Source organism: Amphiura filiformis, chromosome 2 (assembly GCF_039555335.1).
Source record: "Amphiura filiformis chromosome 2, Afil_fr2py, whole genome shotgun sequence".
NCBI lineage: Eukaryota > Metazoa > Echinodermata > Ophiuroidea > Amphilepidida > Amphiuridae > Amphiura > Amphiura filiformis.
Window position 1 is genome coordinate 1,553,562 of NC_092629.1, and position 26,120 is coordinate 1,579,681.

At 37.9% G+C, this 26,120-nt stretch overlaps 1 protein-coding gene across 1 annotated transcript in view; it reads left to right on the forward strand.

Moving 5' to 3' along the window:
* LOC140145481 (uncharacterized) overlaps positions 1 to 26,120 on the forward strand; it is a 129,573-nt gene that overhangs the window by 97,383 nt on the left and 6,070 nt on the right. Inside the window, exons 30-44 of the mRNA XM_072167197.1 lie at positions 1,008 to 1,109; positions 1,482 to 1,721; positions 2,397 to 2,501; positions 4,587 to 4,829; positions 8,109 to 8,213; positions 8,989 to 9,234; positions 11,235 to 11,330; positions 11,844 to 11,972; positions 13,763 to 13,893; positions 18,299 to 18,515; positions 19,528 to 19,655; positions 20,434 to 20,641; positions 21,274 to 21,346; positions 22,857 to 22,921; positions 24,274 to 24,497. Of these exons, the coding sequence (XP_072023298.1) occupies positions 1,008 to 1,109; positions 1,482 to 1,721; positions 2,397 to 2,501; positions 4,587 to 4,829; positions 8,109 to 8,213; positions 8,989 to 9,234; positions 11,235 to 11,330; positions 11,844 to 11,972; positions 13,763 to 13,893; positions 18,299 to 18,515; positions 19,528 to 19,655; positions 20,434 to 20,641; positions 21,274 to 21,346; positions 22,857 to 22,921; positions 24,274 to 24,497 (2,312 nt within the window). The remainder of the gene's footprint in view (positions 1 to 1,007; positions 1,110 to 1,481; positions 1,722 to 2,396; positions 2,502 to 4,586; positions 4,830 to 8,108; positions 8,214 to 8,988; positions 9,235 to 11,234; positions 11,331 to 11,843; positions 11,973 to 13,762; positions 13,894 to 18,298; positions 18,516 to 19,527; positions 19,656 to 20,433; positions 20,642 to 21,273; positions 21,347 to 22,856; positions 22,922 to 24,273; positions 24,498 to 26,120) is intronic.

The following is a 26,120-nucleotide window of genomic DNA, read 5'->3' on the forward strand; positions in this document are numbered from 1 at the left end:
AAATGATATGGTTTCCCTTCACCCCCTCTGTGTGGGAGATTAAGACCACCAATTTGGCTGAATAAAAATTATATATATAATATATCATATTATATATTACTAGATTTCGCGGTTCTCGGGTCGGGCGGTTCTCGTGATAGGCCTATTTCTAATTACCCCTCCCCCGTTACCCATATACCTGCCCTGACCTGTTAAAGTACTATGAAATGCGTCTCTTAATGACCCAACTGGACACAACTTAATCAACTCTGTTTGTTTAGTATCTGTGATGCTTTCTTCAGTCGGTAGTTCGGTAGGCCTACCCATAATCTGGAAACCCATTATTCGCCTCTTCCAAGCCCTGTCCTGCTACCACTTTGGGGGACATTGGTATCTTGACGTGGATATAGGCCGTTACTAAAGTAATGAAATCAATCGGGAGAAACGTGCAAGCAAACGAGGTTGAAGGCCTTACCATAACTGATTAATTTTTTATGTTAACCATTCTGGAGGACCCCGGAAATAGTCGTGTTCAGCTGAAATAGGCCTATATGCACGTACGTGTTCGGTATTGAAATATGTGTTGAAAATAGGCCTATTGGTCCGATGAGATGCGCCTGTTATTTACACTGTAATGCTTTTCGATGCGCTCACTGTACTCCACGCACACTCCCGTTTATACTCCGCGATAGCGCACCGCGAGCAGCACGCGATAGTGCACCGCGAGAACGCGATAGCGCGCGGACGGACGGACGGACGGACGGACACTCTGTATATAATAAACTGAGCTAAAAAAGAAACTTATAATTTTTTACAACTTGTGAATCACAAGGTCATATCTTAAAATGCTGTCAATCAAAATGAACCAAAACCAAAATGTGAAAGATTTTCTTTTTGAGCTCAGTTTATTATATTCTTAAAAACACTTGTATCCTAATGATATCTACGACCATTATAGTAGTACAGAGCAATTGCCTATAATATCAATTTGTACAATAAGTAATCGTGTAAAGTTGCACAATTTACAGCTGTGTTTGGATTCGATAAACCAATCTACTATGTAAAGGAAGACTCTGATGTTACGGTTAACATCGTGCGTCTTGGTTGCCTTAAAGCAGAGGGCAGTGTTGGTATGTACAATATTTTGATGTTAAAGTCGTATTTTTACTTTCTGTGACTATTAAAAATAATGGGTTACACCATATCATATGTAGAACTTAAAATGCAAACAAATAGGACCAACAGAAATGCCGTTCATACCTAAAGAATTCCATCTTTCCCGGTATAAATCATTCTGGGACAGCCTGGCAGTACTATTGTCTTACTTGATTTTAGCAATACCTTTATAAAACGTAAATAAATTATATATAACCAACACTTGTGTCGTTACACAACCGGTGCCATTATTATTGTTTGGTTCTTTGTTAATATATCACTTGTATATATAGAACGTTATGTTACGGCTAAAAATAAAACGATTCTTCTCCGCCGGTTGTTTTTAGTTATCAGTACAAATGACGTAACAGCATTTGCGGTTGCCGACTATAGATCCATAACCAACAGCATTCTACCTTTCGACATCCAGCAAACAAATCATACACTCAATGTTGTAACGTCTTCACCTGACTTTCGCGTCGAAGGAGAAGAACGTTTCGAATTGTGTCTAAGTAATCCTGTTCAAGGTGTTTTAGGACTATATGGACTGATTCGATGCACGACAGTTGTCATAGAAGATTGTGATAGTAAGTATGCGGCGTGTAAATATGTTCCTAACTGTGGGAAACTTCTTTCTTCATATTACCACTTATTGTCACATCTACATGTACACCAGGCACAAAAAGAAACTCGTCAGTTATATTCATCCTTGCTGTTCAATAACTTGATAATTTTGGATTATTCTGAAATATACATTTTGTTAATTGGACTTTTCTTTCTCATTTAACACCCTGTTCGTGAACATTGAGCAAGAATTGACCAAGATATGCGCCTCAAACTCTCAAACCCCAAAATGAAAAGTTGCAATTTTAACGATTCAATTGTGCCTGTTACACTGTGTGCTTTATTGATCATGTTGATTGGCCCGTGGTGCGTGTGTGTAATACAACGACGCGTTCCCATTGAAAATCGTTGAAAATGCAACTTTTGATTTTGGGGTTTGAGGCTTTGGAGGTGCATATATTGGTCAATTCTTGTTCGTTTTTCACGAACAGGGTGTCAAATGAGAAAGCAACGTCCAATTAACAAAATGTATATTTCAGAATAATCCAAAATCATCATGTTTTTGAACAGCAAGGATGAATATAACTGACGAGTTTCTTTTTGTGCCTGGTGTATATCATAATTGTGATCATATTGCATCGATAAACCGTATAACTGTAGTTACGCATGTGTCAATATATTCGCTTTTGTCCTTGCAGCTGAAATTTCTTTTGGAGATGTTTCATACACCGTGAACGAGACTGTTGGTGTTGTTACTGTCAAAGTTGTCCGAAGAGGTTATCTCAATAATATCAACAGTGTCGGTAAGACCAACATTAATTAATAAAACGCTTTAATCCTCAGCGATGGTCCCATGAGAGAGATGACCCAATTGCACCGCGCTTACTTATAATAAAGCAGTATTCAGACTTTGTAGTGTACGTACAATATTGTATGTAACATATATACGTTATTTAATCTATTGCCATTCTATTTCCAGTAATGTTTAAGTTCTAACGAATGTTTGATGACGAAAAATCGATAATATATTTCTGCTAGATATTGTATGTAACATATTATCGATTTTTCGTCATCAAACATTCGTTAGAACCTAAACATTACTGGAAATAGAATGGCAATAGATTAAATAACGTATATATGTTACATACAATAGTGTACGTACAATACTCTGAGTCTGTGGAGCGCTTAAGCATTTGGTAAATATTAAGACTTGAGATAACTAATTTGATTCAGGCTGGATTCTTTTGTTCGACGATGCGAGCCCCAGTAACGTTATGCTGGTTTCATACTTTCTGCCGCTTGCCGCTGAGCGGCGTGTGCTTCATCATGTCGCTTGCATTTGTCTACAAGCGGAGGGGCAACACCGCTGAGCGTCAGCGGCATGATTCTGAAAGGCACTCTTGCCGCTCAGCACCGCTCCAAAATCGTATTTTGTGTTCTCATACGTCAGAGCGATGACCTCTATGGTTCCAGATCGATATACCGGCTACACCGCAAGCGTTTTTGGTGCAACTGCTCAGTGAAGTAAAATCATATTTAGAGCGGCAAGCGGCATTGAAAGTATGAAACCAGCATTGGCAGATATCGCGTTAGCCAGAGCAGTGCCTCCGTAGCCTCAGACTAATAAAAATGGATGTAAATAACTTCGTTAATGGTCCTTGTCCTCCTTTACTTCACCTGATGATCCTCCGATATTGTTTCATGACAAAGAGACGTGATTATTGTCATATCTAACGACCTCTAAAATAACATGTTCCACAAAGTCATCACAAGCGTCCAATCAACGAATCTCATGACACCATTCGAGTGTCTTATATTGGCCAACTGTCAATTATTTGTATGTTAGATATCAGTGGCGTATCGTCATATGATTCGATTTTAAAAGTTAGAATTTTGCCCCATTTGTAAGCGCTCATTGGCAAGGTCATAGTTACAACGGTATGACAAAGTAGACGAAAATAGTAACTTTTTGCAAAAGATTTGCAATTTAAAGAGAATTAGCCATTGCTCATTCTAGTGGCGCTACTATATGAACAATATAAAAATATTTTAGTTAGCAATTGGGGTTTTAAAACCTACATTATAGTTTAAAAATGTGCTTGAATAGGTAGTTTTCAACAGATTTTCCACATTCACCTTGCTATAACATCGAATTGCGTTATCTGTTGATCTAGTGACGAAAAGTGTTTTTAGGGAGAAGTGTTAGCTTTCGTTTGATATAAAAAAAATTCTGACTAGATGAAGGGAACACATTTTTGATATGAAAATTAATTGACAGTTTATTAACTTTGAATATAAACCACTTACATTTAAACATGAAAACACTTTATCTTCAAAAAGATAAAAACACTTGACATGCTTAACAGAAATCATCAGAAATATTGATGGTGAGCTTATTTGTGCTGTACATTGCATAATTCTGCAAGTTTACCAAATGGTCCATGTTACCCCAGTGCACTGTTCCCTGATTGAAGGCGATGTAAGAGATCATTCACACACCCGATCTCACCCGTACAATTCCCAGTTCTACAATACGATCCATATTACACACTTATTATGATAGAATCTTTACATGGCAATCTCTACAAAAGTACAAACCTGGCGTAAGATAATATAGCACTTTTTTTGCTATGTTTAAACCTAAAATAACAATCCAACATAATATAAGATTTTTTCTATAAACATATTTTCATGTAGAGATCCATATTACCCAAGGGTCATCATCACCCAAGTGACCCTATATGAAGTGTAAAGCATTTGATCATTTATAATAATATTATAATGTATAACGATAATTTTGTCTTTGACCTCCTCAAGAATAAAGTACCCAAACGAATTCTGAATTCCATGCTTAATACGTTATGTTTGCTATCCCTACAACACTACAGTTGTTGTGTCGTCAGATGTCAATGCCAAAGCTGGTGCTACTAAAGACTACAACGAAGTCCATCACACCGTAGTATTTGGTAAAGGTGATGATCCTCAGGAAACGACGGTTTGTTTTGATATCAATATTAACGATGACGATGTAGTGGAGTACTTAGAGACGTTTCATTTGGAACTACGAGATGTCACCAATGCTCTTATCGGTCAGCCGAGCATTGCAGAGGTCTTTATTGAAGACAACGATGGTTAGTGGAGTTATAGTGTAAATCTGTCTTGCAGGCCCGGGGGGGCACTCCAACTTTAGAGGTGACGCGTATGTAGGGCTGTTAAGACCCCCCTTTTCAGCGTCGCTGTCACCCAAAGACCCCATATTTTTTACGAACACATGCTCTGTCACCCAAAGACCCCCTGTTTTTTTTTCCATTTGATCTGTCACCCAAAGACCCTTACAAGTTCAATTTGAACAGCAACTTTCATTTATTACTGATTTTGTTACTTATGTTGAAAAAAAAAAGAAATTTGAAGCCATTTAGAACTAGAAATTCAATATTTGTGGTTTCTGTCGCGCTGTTTCGGCTCTCACCCAAAGATTCCATTTACAAAAAAAAGGTCATGTTCTCACCCAATGACACCATAGTTTTTACATTTTGCTCTCACCGAATGCCAAAAATCATGCTCTCACCCAATGATCCCATATTTTGTAAATTTTGCTCTCACCGAATGCCCCTTAGTGCGAAAGTGCCAGCCTACACCTATATCCATTTCATATCGAAGTGCCCCCCCCAGGCTTGCATGTAAGCATGATATTGTGTCATATCCAAATTTGGAGATATCTTGCATAGAGACGTGTCTTACATTCTGTTCTCAGACAAGACATGTGGTTCTATTTTTAAAAACTGTTGAAGACAGCCTAATTAAAAGGCAAATGTACTTACAAAGATAAGAGATGTGATGATGAAGGTAGAACTTTTTGAATGACTCTCGTACCTTGATTTTCTTTAAGCATTTTGTGGAAGGAATATATTGGAATGTTTTGCACCCAGTCATTTATAAGGCGTTCATATGAAGGGGTATAGCACATTTCCCAGAGGGTATTTTATTTTGAAACACACGTTTAATATGTTTGTCTCAATTTCGGGCGTTACCGTTTACGTAAGTAATTTCACTAAACAAAGCACATGATATAATTATCATAATGATAGATGATATGGCTTTGTCTTTTTATTTTCTTTGGCGACATTAAATTTCATGATTTCTATAATCATTGATTAACATAGAGGGGGGAGGATCAGTAGAAATAAGGGTAGAAAATATCGGAAAAAGTTGAGCCGCCGGTTAAGTTGGTGTACACCTACAAAGAAAGAAAACAAACAGCATACTGATCTTCACACTCCTATGACATCAATCATGAATATCCAGTGTTAAACTCAACTCACTTTTACAGACGGTAAGAAAACTATGTTAATAAGTTATTTTCCTCACTTTTGAGCAAATGTATGAATAAAACATTTGCCTTCTTTTCCCTTGGCAAAATGGTGTTATTTTGTGTATTGTAGGTGTGATATATAAATATTATTTCAGGAAACTATAATTGTAACTGTCACAGGTTTTAGTCGGGAGAGGTTTGGCTTATTTACCATATAGGCACCATTTGGGTAACTTGAACCAATGATCATGGGATAAGTTGAGCATACGGCAAAACATAGTGGCTTGTTTCCGAAAAGTCGGTTTTTTGGTAAAATGTGATGAAAATCACTTCAATTTAGGTTCATATAAACCTAAGCTATGCAAAAGTTCACATCAAAAAATAAATAAACAGAAATATTTTTTTAAATATTATTTTAGTGGCTTCTTCGTGAAAAGTCAGTGTGCTTCGTACCTGCCACACTGGCTCAACTTACTTATCACGCCCCGGGGGGGGGGGGGGCACCCCTATTTGGAGGTGACGCGTATGTAGGGCTGTTAAGACCCCCTTTTTTTTTTTTTTTTTCCCCCAAAGACCCCATATTTTTTACTAACACATGCTCGCTCCGCGCTCTGTCACCCGAAGACCCCTTATTTTTCCATTTGATCTGTCACCCAAAGACCCTTACAAGTTCAATTTGACGAGCAACTTTCATTTATCACTGATTTTGTTACTTATTTTGAAAAAATAAAGAAATTTGAAGCCATGTAGAGCTAGAAATTCGATTTTCGAGGGTTTTGCGGCGCTGTTTTGGTTCCCAAAGATTCCATTAAAAAAAAAGGTCATGTTCTCACCCAATGACCCCATATTTTTTATATTTTGAGCTATTTTGCTCTCACCGAATGTCAAAAATCATGCTCTCACCCAATGACCCCATATTTTTTACATGTTGCTCTCACCGAATGGCCCTTAGTGCGAAAGCGCCAGCCCTACACCTATATCGATTTCAAATTGAAGTGCCCCCCCCCCCCGTATCACGCATGTGCAGATAAGTTTCAAAACCCTTCCTGTAATTAAACTGAACCAATAAACCGAACTAGTCATACAACAGAGTGTCCCTCAAACGACTGTATCGTCGGAAACGTAAAACGCCACAACTAAAATAACTGAATACTTGGTGTGGTTATGAAATTAATCAGCTATCACATGGCCTTTTGAATTTTGACAATTGACCGTACCGTTCTTGAAATATAGGAATTTTACGAAACTCCTTCATTTTCAAGCATCTCCACGGCTTCAAATATCAATTGATGGTCTATATAGTATACATGTAGACAGAGTGTTATAAAGGCTATCTTGATTTAATAATTCGTCTTTACGCTCGGCGCGTTTTAGTAAAATCGCCCATTTTTCCGCGTCATTCCCGCTGGATTTGATAAATTTCAGTTTGTTCCGCTGTTTTGTTGCACCATTCACCACCACGATTTACCACACACAAATCTCACGTCTGACATCAGACGACAACATAGCCCAAAGCGTAAATCTCAAAAAACAAATCTCTATCTTGACCACAGGTGGTCTATTCTTGCCAAAGATACACAAAATTAATTAATTAAATAAATAAATAAATAAATAAATAAATAAATAAATAAATAAATAAATAAATAAATGAATAAATAAATAAATAAATAAATAAATAAATAAATAAATAAATAAATACATAAATAAATAAATGAAATGATTAAAACCGCATTCCGTATTAGGTTTTTATCCTTGGAATGGCTTTGAGATTAAAAGGGGATTAAATATTAACATGGTCTAATCACGTTTGCCTTTAACAGTTTAATATGTAGCCGTATTTGTTTTGCATCAATAAAAGTTACTAAATAAAACGAACAAATACGGAAAAGCACAAGATACTTCACTGGCGTTATCTTATAATATTAGAAACACACTGAAGTTACCCTGTTTAAACGCCTGCTTAGCATGTCGTAGCTATTTATTCATTTGCATCCTGCAAGTTGTTTTTATAAGTTACCAGATAAATGGAAACAAATGATAAAAAAGAATAATAAGATACTGACACTTTGATCAAACTGTTTATGTTTGTTTATTTTAGTAACATACAGCTTGGATTCTACTAAGATCTGTGGATCCGAAGCCGATGGCGAAGTTACATTCACGGTAACAAGATATGGTAATCAGAACGAAGAAACCTCAATTGGTAGGTATATTATTAGAAAATTGTGCAAACCATCTCCTGGCGACTGAAGAATATAACGATAGAAGAATATATTCCTTTCTTGGAAGAGGTACGCACTTTGACGTATGCTAGATCTGCACCGTTATTACTGGATAGTAGTATAATGACTACATACATGACATAAGATATGTCTGGTTCGCAATCACCCATAGGTAAAACCACATTACATAACCCACAACAACGCTGCAGTAAACTATTCCCCCGGTCATATTTACATGCTCTTATACTAAACACCAAAAAGTCCCATCATTACTGAAACTTGCAAATTGGTGAGGCTAAAAACTTTTACGGTTTACATTATTTCGGAAATCGAACTTGTGCGATGCAAAGAACAAGGTCGTGCGCACTTAAATAAAACATCAACTTTTGTTTTTGTTTACGTTAAGGATGTCAAATTAAATTAGTTTCAAAAGTATCAAAAGCTCCCTGCGAGCTAAGCACTCAGTAAACAGTCACAATACACTACAATACAGTCATCTGTCCGAGAAGCCTCAGCTGTGTAGTCCGGTACTCCGGTCACTATACCCTAGGCATTCAATATGCTTTTTTGAGATCCAGAGTTAGGGTTGAAATTTGTTAGTATAGTATAAAAATATGGAGAGCTAAAAGATCATTACACATTTTAAAAGTTGTATAAAGGTCTTTGACCCTACCTGTATTACAAGCTCAGCATAATGCGATCAGATAAACAACCAGTTACCTCAATAATATACGTTCAATACATTTTTTATAACAGATATTTTCACCAGAGATATATCAACATCTTCATCTGAGCCCAACCAAGACTACCTGCCACTTCTGGAAGAACTTTCTCACAATGTCATTTTTGCTCCGGGTGAAACCTCTAAGACAGTAACCATCGATATTGTTGATGATACCTTCTATGAATTACCTGAGGAGTTTGAAGTAATATTGGCGAGTGACATAGCCGCTGAACTCAGTGCCCCAAGTAGTGCTGTGGTTACCATCATAAGTGATGATAGTGAGTCATAAACATGATATTAATGACACTTTTTAATTTCTATCGTCATTCGGTCTAATATCGTTTCGTCTAATTCCCATTTAGTCTGTATTCAATTGGTCAATTATCAAAAAGGCTAACTACTATTTATTGAGACGAACACGTGTATAACAAACAAGCGAACTACACTAGGTATCAAATCTAATACATTATTCCCAGGAATTATCAGTAGAATTACTTGTATAGTTATTGGTTATTGGCTTAATTTGTGGCCAACATCCTGTCCCCCTTGTTGGTAAATCTGAAAGACATCTGCAGAACAGGGAGGACTTAGTCAACAAGATGTCTAAATTCACTCTCGGTCCCGATGAATGCCTTGTGGCCTTTGATATCACAGCCCTCTTCACGTGCGTTCAGGTGGATGAAAGTTTAGTGATTGTTAAGGACTTGTTAACAGCGGACACCACCTTAGAGTCCAGAACTGATCTTAGTCCGCAACAAGTTACTGAACTTCTGAGCACCTGTCTGAGAAGGCTCTTCAATCGTGTGCTAATCCCCCCAAATACTGGGGGCGCTATGTCGATGACATTATGTTGATTATGGACAAAGCTGAAGTAGATAGGTTCACGCAACATCTGAACGCTGTACACCCATCCATCAAATTCACGGTTAAACTTAAAAGCAGCAATGCACTCGCGATGCTTGACACCCTCATCACTCGTGCTCCTGACGGTAAGCTGGTCTTCAGTGTCTGCCGTAAAAGTACTAACACCGACCAGTACTTGAATTTCTCCAGTCACCAGCCATTGTAATTGTAACACAAGCTAGGAGTGATTAGAACTCTGACTCACCGCGCAAAAACTTTGTCATCTTCTTGAAAAAGAATTAGATCATGTCAAGAAGTCACTGTCCATATGCGGATACACCAAATGGACCTGGACTGCGCTGAGTAGTAGGAAACGGGATCCCAAACCTCGCAGGAGTGATACCCCCTCCATAGGTCACGTCCCGTTACCCTACGTACAAGGCGTGACGGAAGCGATAAACAGGAAAATCAGGAGTGCTGGTGTAACTGTTCAAGTTAAACCCTCGAACACCATCAGGAGCATGGTGGTGTTGCCCAAGGACAAAGTAAAGACACTGGACCGTACGGGGTCCATCTATCAAATCCAATGTAAAGACTTTCCATCACAATATATAGGTGAGACTGAAAGAGCTCTCGGAAAAAGGGTTTCCGAACACAAAAGAGAGCCCTGGCCGGTCGGAGGACATATGAAAGCTGCTAGACACTCCTTTGACCCTGGTGAGGTCAAGGTGTTGGACAACGATTCCAGGTGGTTTCAGCGAGGGGTTAAGGAAGCGGGTATACATCGCATCCTCCGAACCGGACCTCAATAAAGACCAGGGACGCCACCCCCTACCAGCCGCCTACAAGAGGCTACTCGGGTCAAGTGGTTTGGGTTCATTGCCCAGATCACGTGTCCCGAGTAGCGGTACGTCTCCCAGTACTACGCCAACTCAGTGCTGAAGAAGTGACCTCGGATGAGGCTCGAAAATTCCACTCGGAAGTGAAATTTTACTATTGCTTGTGTGAATCAGTTTTAAATTGTTCTACATTATACTTGTATAGTTATTAGATTATACCTGATAGGTATTAAACCAAAATGGTTATTGAACTAAATGGTTTTAGACTTATTGGTTATCGGTTGGATCAAATGGTTATGGTCCAAACGATATTAAACACAACGGATGCAGACCTCAAGAGTTTAGACCAAACGGATGTAGACAAAATGTGTATTAGACGAAATGATATTAGACCAAATGGCAAGTCCCCAATAAAAACTGTGCGTATTTGAATTTATTGTTTGACTGGAGGGAACTTAATGACAGTGGACGAATTTTGGGTTTAATAAAATTATTGAGCTGTAGTAAGGAGTATACTTCGCACAAAAGTGTATGCAGTATCATCGTAGTCTTACCAGCAGATTCTATTCATGCCACTTTCTCTTTCAATATTTCAGTTATATGCGCTTTAGATTGTCAAAATGGCGGCTTCTGTGTTGGGCCAGATGAATGTCAATGTGCAGATGGATATACAGGCACATTATGTGAAGAAGGTAGGAATTATGGAATATATTTCATTTGAATAATCATAGTCATTTCGTTGTAAATCAATTTAAGTACGATAACCATATAACTCGTCTTGATTTCCTCATAATGTCCAATACCAGATTATTGTGAAACTTGCGAGCGATTTGTATTTGACCAATAAGGTAGAGAGCTTATCCCAACGCAAGTAAAAGTTCAAAAAACCATTGGCTAGAAACCAATCGCTCGACGTTCAGCGATGAAGTATAAATTTAGCTAAAAAGAGTCATAACCGTAAATTGTGATTATCAAAATTGGCAAAATTTAAAAACAAAACACGGAGAAGAAAGTGACGCCTTGTTTAGTCACCTTGTACAGTCATTATAATACACAGTCTGGGGAATCGGGACCAGTACCTCTCGCACTTTTGAAACCCGGACGCCACTGACTGCAAGGTGCAAATTATGTCAATTTAATAAGGGAGTGATTCAAATTATGATTGATAATTTATTTCCCTTTTTATACGTTTCCTTTTAATATAGATATAAATGAGTGTGAGTTAAATCCACCAATGTGCATCGGCAATAACATAGAATGTTTCAACAAAGTTGGAACGTACAAATGCATTTGCACGGATCCAGAATATAGCCTTGAAGGCAATCGATGTATTCGTAAGTGAATATTAGAATTTATAATATACTTTCACTTAAGCTGGAATACTTTGACCCCACTATCCATCTATGGGGTTTCATACGTGTCTTTAAGCCATATGACAGGTGCCTTTAATGATGTTAATGAAACAAAAAATCTTTTTAATATAAAAATCTTTTTAAAATATTTTACAGAGTCAAATATCAAAAAGGGCTTTCCGCTGATAACAAAATATCAATTTGGTAGTACTAAAGTATTAATGTGATTGTTGATGAACATCTTATGAATTCATATCTAATTATGCGATTGATCGTATATTAAACCAGCTTGTCATGATGAGAAAAGATACTGGATTTTAGGACAAGCTCTAAATAAACACGAAGGACAAAATTATGGTTATCGAGCAATTCTGTTTTTAAAGCCATCACTTAAGAACAGGAAGTGAGAGTTTAACTGAGCAGCTGTAGTCCTACGTACATATGTAGGGATAGGGAATAATGGACCTAATTGTATAGACTATCCCTATGCTTAAGGTGAATCTTGTGCCGCCTTATGTTACACTCTCACCATTGCCCTGGGAAACACCGATTCAGAATGTGTGGGTTTAAGTGTGCTTTCTTATTTAATTTAAATACAGTAAGCCAAAATATTAAGGTACCAGTTGTGTTCACCCCTGTATATCCTATATATAAAAAATGTGTCAAAATTAAAACAAGCAGCCAATACCTGTACTCTTTAGCTCTGATTTAAGACCTCACCTGTTGAAATTGGTTGAAAATTAAAGAAGCGGTGGTCTAAAACCTAATATAGAACGAAATCAAAAAATCAAATCAATGAAAGCACGTCGCTAATTTTAACGTGTTACTCAATGGAAGCATGGCGCTGGTTCTCTTTTCGTGAACGCATTGTGTGCAAATTAATGGGGCACGCCATGGAGGAAACCACAACTTTTACATTGGCATCTTCCTTGGGTTTTTGGATCCTCATATCTTTATTTCTTGAACAATTTTAACAAACGAGGTCTTAAATTCGAGCTAAAAGATGCAGCGATTATGACATATATGTCTTTGTTTAGGATATGCAAGGGAACATAACTGGCTTACTGTAGTTGATGCCATAAATCATTCACATATTCTCAGATAACGAGAACTAAGCAGATGTTAGAAAAATGCAAACTATTGATTGATTATGCGTATACATTATGTGACTTGTCATGTCAAAAAGAGAAACTTTTGGGCAGGATCGCGAATGGAAAAATAACCAAAAATCTGACCTGGGGTGATTTTTTCACAATTTAGGTTTGTTGCGAATTTGTTGTGTTATTAATGTTAAAAATATTGTCTGATAATTTCAGACTGGAATATAACTGACATCTTGTATTTTTGGAGATATTTTTCCAAGGTAATTCCTACTCTCAAAATTGTCAATAATATTTTGAAACACCGATATCTCAATTTCCAATTTTATAATACCATAACTTACGAACTTAATATCTTCGCTTCGGAATGTCCGATTTCATTGGGGAAAACGGCGTTGTGGAGCAAAATATCTCTTTATTTAAGATATGTAAACACCTCAAAATTGATAAACTGCCCAAAAGTGTCTCCATTTGACATGACACGTCACATTATATGCACGAGCGCGCACTCCACGTGCTATATTGGGTTTGGTTGATGAATTTTTAGTTGCTTGTATTTTCCAACACTTTAGTAACGATTTTGTTTTAAAAATAGCCAAAATCATGGATTTTTGCTCGTGTATAAAATAGGTTAATAAATACGTATCACTTTCTTGTATTTGCTGCATGTAGGTGAAACGAAAACTATTATTGGACGAATCTACGCAGATGGGTTAGATGGCCTACCACTACAATTTGTGAGAGAAATGTATGACCCTGATAGTCAAGAATTTAAATACTTGGCGGATATTGTTGAAACTCAAGTTAGTATCAAATTACTGCTATTGATTTACTTCCCATGTACTTGGAATAAATGAAAAATCGCACACAATCTTCAAAATTGCCCAGTTGCTGATAATCTCACTATACAATGAAGGCTCTGTAGAATCTAAGTTTGCTTCTGCAAATTCCATCCGCAAATTCCGTATTTTTTGCAGATTTTTAATATCCCACGTTATGGTCACGTTTTGTTTATACTGGGCACCTAATAAGGGTGCCTTTGTTGCATTCTTATTTATCAAGACGTGTTTACATGCATGTAGCTTGTTAATTTGATATTCATTATGAGCTTGTTCAGTACTATTTATTTTCTTAGACATTGGTCTTTCAATTTCTGAAACAAAAATTTATGATTTTCATTTGTACTAATTACTGTAACTCGTTAAGTCTAATTAGTCAGGGGTGGCTCATGTGGCGGAGGATCATGTGGCGGAGGATCACAATGCTGTACAATGGTGATCCTCCACGACGTGATCTTCAATAAACATTATTGATGGATATTTACTTATCTGTACTTGATCTCAGCCAAGTAATATCATATTTGGCATTCATTGCCTCTGTGTGTGTTAATTAGACAATTAAAAATTACTAATTACTTGTTGCTACATTAATAAAGTTCGTTGCCCTCTATATATTTGAATAGGGATTTAATGTAGGCAACATTCAAAAGGGTGCTATGGACAAACGAAACATGATAAAAGACTAAAATTTCTTACGCAGACCTTGGTTGTGATCATGCTCACTTTTAATCCAAAAAGTCCATTTTTACGAAAACGCTTCATGGAATTCTCTTTTAACTTTCAAAACTGGATTGTTGAGCTTATTTGACATCTAGTTACATGCCTCAATCATGAAAATTTGCATCTCCAGTGCCAGATAAGGGGTGTTTTGAAAAATTTTATATAAATATTGATAGATTTTTGACCACCCTGTATTTACATAATGAAGTACTTGACCGCTAAAAGTTCCATATGGCTGGGTGGGCAATTAAGTTAACTATATTAAACATGTGTCAAAACTTTACATTATCAATGTACGTCGAGGGGTGACACCCTAACTGAATTAATATTTCCATCCTTATTTTGCTTGTTACACCCTGTATATTATATGGGTCACCCTTTATAATGACTCCCATTGTATGGTTTCTGAAATTTTCTGAGTATATGCTCTCAGAATATATACTTTTATTGGGTTCTAATATAAACTTTTGAAGTTATAGTACCAAACCTATAAAGGCATGTGATTTGTTTGAAATATGACATGTGCGGAATCCCATTACCCCCCCCCACACACACACACACACAAACGACATGGGTATGTTGATGGTCATGGTGAGATTTATTCTAGAATCAACAATATTGAATCGACATGTTTCATAGGTATTTTCGGTACGTGATATAGGTACTATAGCATTAGTATTACACAGCGAGAACAAAAGTACTAACCATTGCAATTATTGGTTTCGCAATACCTAGGCACTATTATCTTTTTAGCCTTCGTTTCTGTTCTCGTTTTTTGTTTCGAAAGTTATTTAAATTTCGGACATGACAACTTGAAGTGAGAGGGTCGGTGCTCATCCAAGAAGCGCCCACCCCCCATACCCCCCCAAAAAAAAAATACGGTCTTATATTCGCAATAAGTTGTACGGAAATTGACTTGTGTTAAATGTACAATGTACATGTTGTGGTACTCGAACCTAGACGGTAATGACTCATAAATATAGTCTGGCATAGAAATAAATTACTAACCAGGTTGTAAAGCTGTAGGTATGTGGATCATCAACTCACACGTGTTTATTATAATGTTATTTTTGTCAATCATTGAGTATACTGATAAGATGTATGAAATTTTGGGAGGGGATGCAAAGAGAGGAGAAGAGCGGAGAGGAGAGGAGAGGAGAGGAGAGGAGAGGAGAGGAGAGGAGAGGAGAGGAGAGGAGAGGAGAGGAGAGGAGAGGAGAGGAGGAGGAGAGGAGGGAGAGAGAGGAGAGGAGGGAGAGGAGAGCAGAGGAGAGGAGAGGAGAGCAGAGCAGAGAAGAGCAGAGGAGAGGAGAGGACAGGACAGGACAGGAAAGGAGAGGAGAGAAGATGAGAGGAGAGGACAGGAGATAAGTGAAGAGAGGAGGAGAGAGGAGATAGGATGGGGGAAGAGAGTAATTAGATGATGTTACCAATTTCAGCATCACCAAAAATCCAAAACTTGTCTTCTTAGTAAAAATTATAATATATTAGATTTGTCAATTTTGAAACCATTATTCAGCCAAATCAAAATCCAAGATGGACGCCTTTTTTCAAGATTGCCGCCACTGATTAATAAAAGGATAATGTTTATAAGGATCGCATTGTCATAAAATCACTTATTAGTTTCAAAACATCCAATTCAAATTTGTAAATAGCCACAATTTTTCAAGATGACCGACCGTAAATGAGAAATAGCGGCAGTGTGGAAGCAAAATACACGAGCAGGCATTCATCTCTCTTTGGATTTCGCCCGATAGTCGTTAAAACAAATAACTGAAAACTGAAAATCGCAGTATTTTCGGTAATACCAATTCACAGACAGAGTTGGTATGGAAAATGGTCGATGTCTTTTTTCTCATCTTCAATGAATTCATTCCTAAATATCGTGTCACGTTTTACCGATGATTAAATTAGATATTAATTTTGAAATTAAAATGTCTTATCTACGTCAGTTGATTTGCAGTGATAGCGCATGCATGCGGGAGACAGTATTGACAGCATAGTTGTATGTAGACTGTCCCACAGTCTCGGTTCCATCTCTGGGTAAATGATTAGAGCTTACTCCTTCTCTCCATAGTGCTCCTGGAGCATTGTGTGTCGACGAAAACTCAATTAATCTACAGACCAACATGCTTATTTTTTTATAATAGCGTTTCTAATCCGAGACTGTTACATTTTGAATAGAGATGTCCCTTGCAAATAGTTATCAAGCTATGTAACGTGGCTGTTGCGTCAATTATGATAGCACGCCCGGGCGTCAATTCAAATATGGTAGGCACATAACATGCATGACCCAGCTCTATTGTTATTTTGCACGCGCGTTGGTTATGATCATTAGACTATCAATTAAAACCACTTCAAATATGTAGTAGCAGCAATCCATCAGAGTGCTGAAGAAGTGAGCTTGGATAAGTCACGAAAATTACACGTAAGTGTAAAATCAATTTGCTTGTGTGAATCGGTTAATATTTACACCAATAGTATCACTTCAAATATCGCCTTGCATGCTGGGATCTATATTGATTGGTCAGACCCAGTATCGGTAAAATTGAATTCACACAAAATGCTGGGAAATGGAAGGCAACTTGCCTACAGATTGGGAGGGTCCATGTATCGGATTTAGTTTACGGTTATATAATCAACATTACCAGTCGTTCTCCATGGACCCGAGAGAGGGTCTAAGTTGTATGCGTTTTCCTTTAACGCTTCTTTTGTAAAGTACAAGGTGTCCAATAAAAAGGTTACATGTAGAAAATGAACCGCATTTTGTGATGGTACAACAAAACAATGTAATTTTTTCAGATATTATTTATCCATCCTTCCTTCCTGTTTGCTAAGTTTCAATTCCGTATCTTAAAAGCAGCTTAAATTATTAGCGCAAGATGACAAGGGTGTCAAGAATGGGTAACCATCAAAATATTGCACAACGAAAGTTGAACACAAGCATTTTATTACTTTTTTATGTTTCTCTCATTTTCATTGTTGAACTTATTGCACAAAAGAAACATGTTGAAAAATTAAATATTGTGCACTGAAAATAAATCAGTTTTACAGCTTCTTGACTCTTGGTGGTAGCAAGTAAATTAAAATGGTCAAGAACACGTTTTTGGTGAAAGCAGTTCTGCACGCTGTATCTTCTGTCATCAACATAGTGAAATGACTATTCCTATGCTTTCTTTTCTATTCCTAGGCCTTGCTTGATTTTGTTGAGTTGAAATCACTGCTGTTTTTTTTTGCATTTCTGACTGAACTCTTGAAATAAAATTGAACAAGTTTTATTCTTTGTTTATCAGAATAAAATACTACATCTGCCATGCTCAGTGGCTGGGCCTACTCAAGTGCCCCGCCAAATGCACGGTGGCTGTCACGGTGATACATGTATGAACCTCGTGTTGCATTTATGTCACGTAGAGAGCTTGGTCAGGAATGTCTGGAATGCGGGCAAATTATGTACGTTGTGAACTTGACATTCGCAGGGGTACTAGTAGAGGGTACATAGATTATGTCATGAAAAGGAAATTTATATATGTTAACATTAACTTAGATTATTTTCAAAAATCTACATGTAACCTTGTTTTGGGACACCCGGTATAACAATATAATTTTATAATATTGTTTTCTCTTTTGTCTCGTATTGAAATTTCTATAGCTTCGCAATAAACTGCCACCCGCCGTCGATGGGTTTGATGAGGTATCTGTTGCACGATTATTTCCTACGTCGGATGGACACGTGGGAATAGTGTTTGAAACGAGTGTGGCTGCCGCTTCACGCACTGACGGGACGGATGTTGACATCCTAATCGCAGCGTGTATAACACCAGATGGGTATTTGGGAGACAGTACCTTGAGAGTTGCCAGACCCATAGGTAATAGCAATACAAGCAAACAACCAATAATCATCATCATCATCACAATTCGTCGTCCGTATTCCATAGTGGCGTATAGTGGGGCGCCGCGAATAAACAACTTTTCGAGAAAATCGGGTTTGAAGAAATGCCAATTTAAAATCGAGTTGTGTAAATCAGACATTCATTATATTTTGTAAATGATGTGAAATTTCTGTAGTAAACTAAATAGATTTTATTGTTATATATTTTCAAAAGAAATAAATACATACTATTGCTGGCAAACTGACAATAAAACTATACGTCACTATGGAAAACGAACAAAACGCAATACCCTAACCTTACGTTAACCGTACGCCACCTCGGTCGCCGTGTAATCCCTATGGCGTTACTTTTCGTCGTTCGTATTCCATAGTGGCGTATAGGTCCGATACGCGTACGCCACTATGACATACGATGTTTTTCATTTTTGCCGATATTTCATAATTATAAAATGTGTATAAAAAGTGGCGTATGGTCGATACGCCACTATGGAATACAAAAAATGTCACTTTGTAACTATACGCCACATTTAATTAATTAATTACTAATTAATTAGCTAATTATGACTGATGAGACTTAGAAAAAACGAAAGAGAACATCGTTAAAAACATATGTGCCAATTTTCAAAAAAATGACCAAAAATCACTATACGCCACTATGGAATACAGCCGACGAATTGTTGTCATCATTATCATCATCATCATCATCATCATCTCCAACGCCAACAATGCAACCACCATCACCACCACCACCACAACCACCACCACCACCACCCCAACCACCACCACAACCACCATAACCACAACCACCATCACAGCCACTACCACCACCAGCACCACATACACCGCCAGCACCACCCACCAAAACCACAACCACCATCACAGCACCACCACAACAACCACATCACCAACCACCATCACAGCGACTACCCCCACCACCACAGCCAACACCACCCACCACCACCATCATTATATCTTTGCTTTATCACAAGGACAAGGACAATACACAAGAAGTATCGAAGGCATATTTTATGCGAGCAATGGAGAGGAGTTCGACCCGAGTTTGCTGGACACAAATAGTCCCGAGTTTCTTGAATTTGCCAGTGAAGTTGACCCAGCAGTACGTGTAAAAATTGTTTGTATCATTCAAAGCCAGCAAAATTTCGGAAAAGGCTTCTTGCAAAACTTGATGTTTCATTAAATATTGTATAGGAAACCACTGTTAACGCATAAGGGTGCTTCTTTTTTTTTGTAATTTTGAAGAGCGTTTTTCAGAACAATATTATGCTAACCTATGACGCTTAGTTTTAGAAAATGTGTAACTTACCCTATTTGGCGCCCGGCGCCATGGTGTCGGAGCTAGGCTCTACCTAACCACGGACAAAACGTAACTCAAAAGAAGGTCCGATCAAGATTTTGCATAAATGATCAGCTGCAGAAACCGTGTTTCGTGCGTCTTGTTGACATTTATCAACCTACTAAATATGAAGCCCACGTGTCATTTAAATTTGAGCTATTTCTTCCTGTTTTAGCCACGTTTGTCAAAACTACGCATCACGTTGACAACTAAGGTATGAAACATATTTAGTGAAGTTGTGAAAAACGCTATCCAAGTATCCTTAACCTCTCTGTAGTTTAAAGGCCTGAAACTGGTATATAGTAGGACGAAATAAGTACAAAATAATGCTGTAGTTAAACGTCAGGAGTACGTGCTATTATGGTTATGCTTAACCTCCCTATAGTTTAAAGGCCTAAACATGGCATACATGTACATGGCAGACCGTTTCACGATTGTAATATCAATTAAGTCAGCGAATTGTAATCAAAACTTTGGATTGTAATAGAAGTTCCAAGAGTGCAAATGTCACCTGTTCTTATCCTCTCCTGTTTGGTCACAGTTGGCAGAAATATTCCATGATCCAATATTCCAAAGTGTTCAGGTAAAAAGAGTTGTCCCGATCGGAGACATGATCTGCGTGGTCTACGAAGTCACGGTAGCAAGCACTTCACCGTTAACAGTGGGCGACGTCGATAAAATCTTTAGGGATGCTACTGGTTTGTCTGGATATTTAGGATACACAGACTGGCGACTTTTGTCAATTGGAGGTAAGAACTAAGACATATCTGGCTACAGAAAAGGTTACAGCTATCTGATTTCCTTAAAAATCGTTAAATTGACGCTGACAGTGTAGAATTTGGCACAATTACCCTACTAGTACTAAGCAGGGTGAACATTTAAGATATGGGGCCATATAAAAAGCACTCCAATCAGATATTTTCATGTTTGTAATATGTGCTATTGTCTAGATTTTAAACAAATATATTACTAATAGCGCCATGATATTATATATAATGACTGTGCCTGTGAAGCTTTATATTTCATTCTCACCCAGTCCCATTAAGCTACTAATATAAAAGAAAGATTGTTATCTACACACTATCATTGGTGAATCCCCCGGGGGCGGCGTATCCGGAGGTGGCAGGGGTAGATTTCCAATCAGCGTAACATGTCTTCCAGTGAAATGGAGACGAATAATCGGTGCAAATTAGCCGTGTGTGGATCCTGAAATTGGAAATTATCCAATGACCTTTGCACCTCTGAACAACCAAGCTGGTTACGTGTCAAACATCGCATTTTGCGCCACTTGTTTTTAAAAAAAATATTTTTGCTACATTTATTAGTCATTGATTGTATTAAATTATTATCATTATTTTAATTGGTGTGTTTCTCTCTTTAGATAGATGCCCAAGATCATTCTGCGCTAATGGAGGCGTCTGTAATGTGCAAACAGGTTTCACTTTTAGTTGCATGTAAGTTTGCAAGTTTGCAAGTCATGTGTGTGTGTATGGGGGTGGTTATATGTCAGTTAGGTGTCTTGTTTAGGGGGGTTGTTATATGTCAGTTAGGTGGCTTGTTTGCTGCTACGTTAAAAGCGTCTTATATAATATGTAACCAAGCATCATACGAAGGTCATACAAAATGTTCTACCTCCATCATCACATTTCTGTTATCTTACGTGTCAGGATATTGAAATTACCCATGATTTTATTCTTAAATTTTAGCTACAAAATAAAAGTTATTTGATGAAAATGTGGTTTTGGGTTGTTTAGATATATCGGTTATAGCGATTTGGCACAAAAAACTTAAGCCAAACGTTTAGTAAGCATCATATTGTAGCTTTGGATATTCTCCATAAAAATGTTTTCAAGATGCGGTTGTCCAACTGCTTACTCAGGGTTAATATTTTGTTACTATTTGAGCCTCCTGACATGCATTGGGGCTTTAAAAAAATGCTCAACCGATCGGATATTACGCAAGCACACAAGTGAGATCATAACTGATGCTTAATCGTTCCCCCAGTATAATATAAGTAAAGTAGGTAATGGGGATACACATACTGCACAAGAACAAATAAACACAATGGGGAACGATTGCTCGCTACAAGAGGAAACTGAAATACTACACCCCTCGATAAATGTGTGTCTATTTTTACATTTTTCTCAAAAACTAATAACACAGTGGTAACAAAAGTTATGTATATTATAGGGGCAAGGAATCCAATTACTACACTGGAATTTCAGTGACCCAAGACAAGCGGTTTGTTATTTATGATAAGAAATAATGTACCTCGTTTCCTATCATAAGTACTGAACCGCTTGTCTTGAGTCACTGAAATTTCACTGTAGTAATTGGATTCCTTGCCCCAATAATATAATTAACTTTTATTACCAGTGTGTTATTATTGTTTGAGAAAAATGCAAAAATAGTCACAAATTTACCACAGGGGTGGAGTACCCCCTAATAAGAAAGAATGAACACTTTACGACCCAAAGTGTTATAATTAAACTTGCAACAAAAATACATTTACTGTTTGCAAATGTGATGCTGGTTAAAATAACAAATAAACACAAATCCCGACATGCACATTACCCAAATTAAAAAAGGGGGAATGTGCCGTCATAGGCATCTCTAGACGGACGCCTTATCCATTAGGCTACCAGTTCCCACTGATAAACTGTGGTTAAAACTGGGTCTAATGTAAGCAGTCGCGGTACCCAATACACACAAACAAATATTACGCAAGTACACAAGTGAAGGAGATCATAACTGATGCTTAATCGTTTCCCCAGTATATTATACGAAAAGTAGGTAATGGGGATACGCATCCTGCACAAATACAAATAAACATAATGGGGATGCCGGAACGACTGCTCGCTACAAGAGAAAGCTGAATATATTTATTAAGAAAGAATGAACAGTTTACCCGACCCAAAGTGTTACAATTAAACATGACAACAAAAATACATTTACTGTTTGCAGATGCGATGCTGGTGTAATTGGAGATCGATGTCAAGGAATCAACGGTACTGATAACACTTCAAATGGTAAATATTTAGTCCTCACACTTTTCTTCTTTTTGACGGAGAGAAAGGAAATAAGAAAAGAAGAATGAACGAAAGGAGTAATGGTAGAAGAGAAAGGTTACAGCATGTAGACTGATTTTGGATTCTGTCATGTTGACAGAAGCTTACAGATGAGCTTTTTATTGAGTAGCGACGTAGCTTATGGCGCCTTCATTCAGCTTAGTGATTACTCTCCTTCGGTCACCTGACCAGCCGGTCAATGCCCTCCTTCAATATATCAAGGGTCTGTCGGAAAAGCTAGCAAACATTTTCCGTGACCACGAGGTAAACGCATACCACAAGCCGGTTAATACAATAAGGTCTTTCCTTGTCCAGCCCACGCATAGAGCTCCGGACTCTAGCAAATGTGGTGCTATATACAAAACCAGTTGCTCGGAGTGCACAGACACTTATGTTGGCGCGATGGCACGAGCAATCGCCACTAGGTTCAAGGAACATACTAGAGCCACAGCCCCGCTGACAGCAGTCGGTGAACATACATATAATAAAAAAATCACCCACATCAAAACCTGGTGGTCATGTAACCGGGAGAGTCATCACTACGCTGAATGAAGACGTCGTGATGACATCGCAAGCTACGTCGCTCCTCAATACGAACACTGAAAAGGTAACTTTTGAAGCTTAGGAGAAAGGTTGTTTGCTTCGGCCACAGTAACCCTCGGGGAGTGTTTTGGTGGCCTGGTCACAGTTTTCTTGTGTATATCGTGCGCGGATGATTGCTCAAGGGTACCAAGGGGATGCTCGCGCTTACAGTTGCTTTGTTAAGAACAAAACTATGAAATCGATAAAATAGTAGAAGAGGACAAAAACGATAATATTTTATAGAACAGTTTAGACTCTTTAACACATGTTACTTTAAAAAATATACACTTTAATATACTGTATCAAGCAGAATATTATAAAAAACTGTTAACTGATGTATTTTCTTATGTACCCCGTCAAAACTATTTTCGAGACACCCTGTATAACAATGACGATGTATTTATAAAGGGTACACAAAAATAACTCCCCCCTAAAATTACAAACATTTCTTTTCATAACTTGACATATATTTCGTTGATTTAAAAAATTTAAAAACCAAGTTATGCAAAGAAATGTTCTGTAACTCCTAAAGTGATTTTACCATTTTTGAAACACCGGCTCAATAAAACCTTCTAGAAATACCCCGTACATATCAATGAATCATTGTTTGAATTTTACATAAAAATTTTTGGTTTTTATGTAGGTACCGCCTATAATCATGTTTTTGTAATATTTTGTAATTTTAGGGGGGAGTTATTTTTTGTGAACCCTTTATTTGTTCTATGACATAGGTATAACAACGCAAGGTTGGATCGCACTCGGATATGGGGTTGGTTGTTCTGCTTTAGCTGCATTTTTTGTAGCTCTATGTTGCATTTATTGGCGTATGGGAAGAGTAGGACCACGTAACATACCTTTCGACACAGAACCTCCCATACCGTCTTACGTAGTAAGGGACCCTTACGTAGAAGTGGACGCTGGAGGGCAGCTTACTCCAGCTTTCCCGTCATTATTGGTAAGTTAAACATTACTACTCTCAGGCAATAGGACAGCTTGCCCAGCTTTACCGTCATTATTGGTAAGTTAAACATTATTACCCGCAGGCAATAGGACAGCTTACCCAGCTTTCCCGTCATTATTGGTAAGTTAAATATTACTACTCTCAGGTAATAGACAGCTTACATCAGCTTTCCCGTCATTATTGGTAAGTTAACATTACTACTCTCGGGCATTAGGACAACGTACCCAGCTTTCCCGTCATTATTGGTAAGTTAAACATTACTACCCGCAGGTAATAGGACAGCTTACCCCAGCTTTCTCGTCATTATTGGTAAGTTAAAAATGACTACTCTCAGGTAATAGGACAGCGTACCCCCAGATTTCCCGTCATTAATGTTAAGTTAATCATTATTACCCTCATGTAATAGGACAGCTTACACCAGATTTCCGGTTAATATTGGTAAGTTAAACATTACTACTCTCGGGCATTAGGACAGCTTATCCCAGCTTTCCCGTCATTATTGGTAAGTTAAACATTACTATACTCCAAGTCTGTTGGACAGCTTACCCCAGCTTTCCTGTCATTATTGGTAAGTTAAACATTTTTATTCTCAGGCAATATCTCATTTTTGGTTAGCACCATTAGGTAATAGGACAGCTTACCCAGCTTTCCTGTCATTATTGGTAAGTTGAACAATACTACTCTCAGGCAACAGGTCAGCGTACCTGTTATTATTGGTAAGTTAAACATTACTACTCCCAGGCAAGCATTACTACCCTAAGGAAATAGGACGCTTACACATATTTCCTGGCATTATTGGTAAGTTGAACATTACTACACAGGGTAATAGGGCAGCTTACCCAGCTTTCCCGTCATTATTGGTAAGTTAAACATTACTACTCCCAGTCAATAGGACAGCTTACCCCAGCTTTCCCGTCATTATTGGTAAGTCAAACATTACTACTCTCAGGTAATAGGACATCTTACCCCAGCTTTCCTGTCATTATTGGTAAGTTAAACATTACTATTCCCAGGCAATAGGACAGCTTACCCCAGCTTTCCCGTCATTATTGGTAAGTTGAACAATACTACTCTCAGGCAACAGGTCAGCGTACCTGTTATTATTGGTAAGTTAAACATTACTACTCCCAGGCAAGCATTACTACCCTAAGGTAATAGGACGCTTACACATATTTCCTGGCATTATTGGTAAGTTGAACATTACTACACAGGGTAATAGGGCAGCTTACCCAGCTTTCCCGTCATTATTGGTAAGTTAAACATTACTACTCCCAGTCAATAGGACAGCTTACCCCAGCTTTCCCGTCATTATTGGTAAGTCAAACATTACTACTCTCAGATAATAGGCCAGCTTACCCCAGCTTTCCTGTCATTATCGGGGAAAGTTAGACATTACTACTCTCAGGCAATAGGACAGCTTACCCCAGATTTCCCATCATTAGTGGTAAGTTAATGATTACTACTCCCAGTCAATAGGGTAGCTTACCCGAGTTTTCCCGTCATGCTTGGAAAATTAAGCACTACTACTCTCAGGCAATATGGCAGCGTACCACAGATTTCCCGTCATTAGTGGTATGTTAAACAGCACTACTCCCAGTAAATAGGATAGCTTACCCC